At 38.9% G+C, this 4,021-nt stretch overlaps 1 protein-coding gene across 2 annotated transcripts; it reads left to right on the top strand.

Annotated features, from left to right (window-relative positions):
- Positions 1 to 1,730: 1,730 nt before the first annotated feature.
- On the top strand, positions 1,731 to 3,704 carry LOC116045855 (protein CXorf21). 2 transcript variants are annotated; one of them, XM_031293780.2, is made up of 2 exons: positions 1,731 to 1,903; positions 2,459 to 3,704. In XM_031293780.2, exon 2 carries the CDS (start codon positions 2,461 to 2,463, stop codon positions 3,481 to 3,483), a length of 1,023 nt encoding a protein of 340 aa, XP_031149640.1. In that variant the 5' UTR covers positions 1,731 to 1,903; positions 2,459 to 2,460; the 3' UTR covers positions 3,484 to 3,704. The 2 variants fall into 2 exon arrangements, with proteins under 2 accessions (XP_031149640.1, XP_031149629.1); XM_031293769.2 differs by having other exon boundaries at positions 1,734 to 1,910.
- Positions 3,705 to 4,021: the final 317 nt, after the last annotated feature.

Below are 4,021 nucleotides of genomic sequence, written 5' to 3'. Positions count from 1 at the left end.
TTATCAAGAGACGTTTGTTGACAATGTTTACTATTGTATGATTAACTGTTAAGTGATACTTATTATTGTAATAATTAATGTAAATAGCATCTTACAAACCATTAAACAGTGAATCAATCAATACCTTAGTTAACATTAACATTAGTAAATGATAGTTAGACACTTTAGTTAGCTGTTATTTCCAGTTTAGGCTTATTAGTACATTAACTAATGTTAAAATAGACACCTTAGTTAACTGTTATTAACAGTTAGTCAAGACGTATTACTGCATTAACTAATGGTAAAATACACACCTTAGTTAACTGTAATTAACAAATAGTTAAGGCATTAACTAATGGTAAATAATGCATCAATTAATACCTTAGTTAACATGAACAAACATGAACATTGTTTATAAGTGTTTATTAGACACCTTATTTAACTGTAATTAATGGTTAATTAATGATTATTAATGCATTAAATGTATTTCACAAGTGGTGAAATTAAAGGGGTACCCATTTTCAAAATTCATACATGTTATTCCTAAGGTCTAAGACAATCCAAATATATTAGTAAGCATGAACAACTCGCTCCCAAATCCCAAAACTAGAGTGCTAAGACTCAAATGTGTAATGTCATTAAGTCTGGAACTGCTCCATAGACAATTAATTGGAAAATATGTTATAGATGACACTGAGCACTCAGGGAAATGTTCTGAGTGTATGGTATATTCTGATTTTCTGTTTCAGAACTGAGTACACTTCAATTGAATAAAGCTTAATTGGGTATAAAAAAGAAAACATACTTTCTGTGGGTCCACAAAATCATTCTCCTATTCATCGTCTATGGAGCAGCTCCAGACTTTATACTTGATGACATCGAAAGTTTGAGACTTACTTCACTAATTCCTGGCTTTGAGAGAGAGAGAGTAGCTCATGGTCACAAATATTGATTGAACTTTCCTAGGCCCTGGAAATAACATATTGGGATTTTTAATTTAGGTGGTGTTCCCCTTTAAGTAACACTCCAAGGTCTCAGGCAAATTTACTACAACAGCTACTGCATTTACTTAAAAATGCTAAAGATTGGGCATGGTTCCAAGGAGTATATGATAAGTAGTGGTTACAAAACAGAGCATGAAGTCACACTTCTGCTTTTGGCTGCAGACAAAGTTTACAGGAGGAGCAAAACTAGAAGCTCCAAACAGCAGTAATTGGACTAAAAAAGCTTAAATGTCCTCACAGAGAGGTAACTTAACATTTGTGGTGTGACTTATCAGAAAACGAAAACAGGAATCAGCATCTGTCCACCTTCTGTTTTTCTGATAATTTTCATCATATTAATTATGACTTTCTTTTCTGCTTTTGACTTTACCTCAATCACACACCTGTTTCTTTTACAAGGAAACAAAACTGCGGTGGTTTCCTTTTAAAGCATATGCTGCGTTCATGAGAATAAAACATCCGCCATTTCACTTCATTTGGCAAGAGGAAATACTAACGCAGATGTACATACATTGTTATGTAAGGCTGTAAAATAGATGTAATTTACAAAAGTAAGTAAGTAAGAACTGGAGGGGGTTATGCTAAGACTGTCGGTAACAATCCTTTGAAAATAAAAATAATATAATTGGCAGGATGATGAGTTAGAACATATTCATAATAACCCAGCTGCAGCATTATGTTAGAAATGGGAAGAAAGAGAACCTATCTTACATTCCCACTTCCTCTTGGGGTGGTACAAAACAACCCTTGCACATGAATGCACTCTTATTCATGTAGATCTTGAATCAAGTACAGTATACACATTTGGTAGGGTGTATTGATAGAAAATGCAATGTTTCTAAGAAGTGCTTTTTCTCTACTGTAAAAAGCCTGTGGAAGAACACCCTAAGGTGAAAGCTGACAAAGAGACTGTGATTCTGGTACAAGGTAGGAAGATGTTTGCTACAGAAGAGTGTGATTTATCTTTATGATTGTTATGGGTTAAGGTGCAGGTGCGGGTGCTTTCATAAAATCCTCCTTTGGACAAAGGTCTTTTTCTGTTTTGGGGATCAATATGTTGACCTCCTTACCCACAGAACTCTAAATGGATCATGAATAGGATACTTTTACTCAGCTGAAACAGCTTTTAAGGGATAGGGGAGGGATAAGTGATGCAGTCATGAATTATCTTGTGTTTGTCATAGAATTGTATTGTAATTCTGTTGTATCATGTTTTGCGCTTTTGTGTTTTATTTGTATGTTTTGTTGAGTTTTGTGTATTCTTATTGTAAACTATCTAAAGCAATAAATGATGTGGCACAGTAGCCTATGTGGCATTGTTCCATGCTATATACAGTATGCATCCCTATATTAAGAATAAACATTAAATGAATAGATAAATCCATGCTGACAGTTGCATCTTATACACGTTGAATACTGACATGCATCGGTTTTAATAAGTCGGCTAGCTTCTGAGAATGTGCTCTTTGTTGCAGCCATGCTTTGCGAAGGCAGATTGTTGAGCATGACTTACGGTGAGTTGGAGGAGCTGGATCCCCTTCCTCCTAAGAAAGCTCCCCAGAGTGCTTATGGGCTGCAGAGAGCAGCCGCTACCCTGGTGCCAGGCTCCATCAGACACACTCCACTCGTTCATCACAATTCCCCCAAGCTGACAGGTTGTACGGACAACAGGAGCTATTCAGGGGAGTTGTACAATTCTCCGCTGCAGTCCTTGGATCTCCACGGAGCCCAGCCAGGCAGACAGATCTCTCCGGAGATAGAGATCCCAACTCAGGCTCACTCAGTTGGTGATGCCCCTTTCTTGGTTCCCTCCTTTTGTCAGAGCATCTGCTTTAATTACAGCGACCTCCATATTGGAGGCGACCAAGTGCTGCCTCTCTCAACCAATGATGGTGAGCTCCGGCTCGGTACTGACACCCAAGCTGTAGGCCCTTTCCTCCATTCCTGTGATGTCCCCCCAGCTGTGGAGGATTCTCTCCCAGGACAGACATCTCAGGGTGGACTTCTGCATCCACTGAGGGGGAGTTCAAATCGCTGGAGACTGGGGAGTACCCGTGATCGGAGCTTTTTGTTCCAGGGGCGTGAAGGTCCATTCTCCAACTCTCTTCTAAACCACTATCTGGAGCAGAAACTCTTGGATTTGTACCAGCAATACATGATGGAGAACATGGCCAGGCAAGGGGCCCCTGGTTCGGATTCAGACCAAGGTCCCATTTGCCCTCTGCTGGGCTCAGAGCTGGTCCTGACCAGCCTAGACCAGATCACTCTGCAGCTGAGTCGGGAGGGGAACCTGGAGGCCGGCTTGGCCAAAGACATGGTCCTCAGCTGCCTGCTGCGGGTGGCTGGTGACATGCAGTCAAGTGAGATCAGCACTCCCTTTCTACAAATTTCAAATGAGGCATCCAGGGAGCAGCTCTCAGAGAATAAAGAGGAGCAACCCCAGTGTCAAGCAACTCACTCATCCAATTCTCCCTCTCATTTTAGTTTTCTTTCCAAATAAGATGAAACTGAGAAAACGGATAAACTGAATTTCATGTTTTTCTTTTATAAGCTGTGGAGAGGATGGTATTGAAAGCAAATTATGCATGTGGTTAATAATTACCTGAATATTCTGCTGTATAGTATGCAGTAATGCAAATGGTGTATGTTCATGTGGTGTGCTGTTGTTGCTGCAGTTTTCACTTTCTAAAGGACAATAAAGACAGGAACTGAAAATTGAAACCAAGAATGTTGTTTTTACATTCATCCTTTTCCTGATTAAATTTAAGACATGTAGTACGCACATGTGATATCATTTTGTGATATTACAACTAGATTGGAAGTTTGGTTCAATATACAACTTACAACTTATAAGTGTCATGTGGAAATTTGAAACCCTCAGTGCACATACACTGAAGAATTACTTTTCCGTTAAGTAGGATACATCTTGTGTCCAGTAGTTAAGCTTTTGATATATTTAAATAAAAGTGTGAAGGATTATGTGCTTTTAAACTTTTTTAACCAGGATGTTTTTTGTGGGGAAAAAACATCTCAGACAC

This window comes from Sander lucioperca, chromosome 8, assembly GCF_008315115.2.
Source record: "Sander lucioperca isolate FBNREF2018 chromosome 8, SLUC_FBN_1.2, whole genome shotgun sequence".
In the NCBI taxonomy this organism is placed as follows: Eukaryota; Metazoa; Chordata; class Actinopteri; order Perciformes; family Percidae; genus Sander; species Sander lucioperca.
The sequence above is the reverse complement of the archived record's forward strand: the minus strand, read 5'-3'. Positions and strand labels throughout refer to the sequence as shown.

Excerpts from the sequence above, each read along its gene's own strand:
- LOC116045855 (XM_031293780.2), top strand. The coding sequence starts at position 2,461 with ATGCTTTGCGAAGGCAGATTGTTGAGCATGACTTACGGTGAGTTGGAG.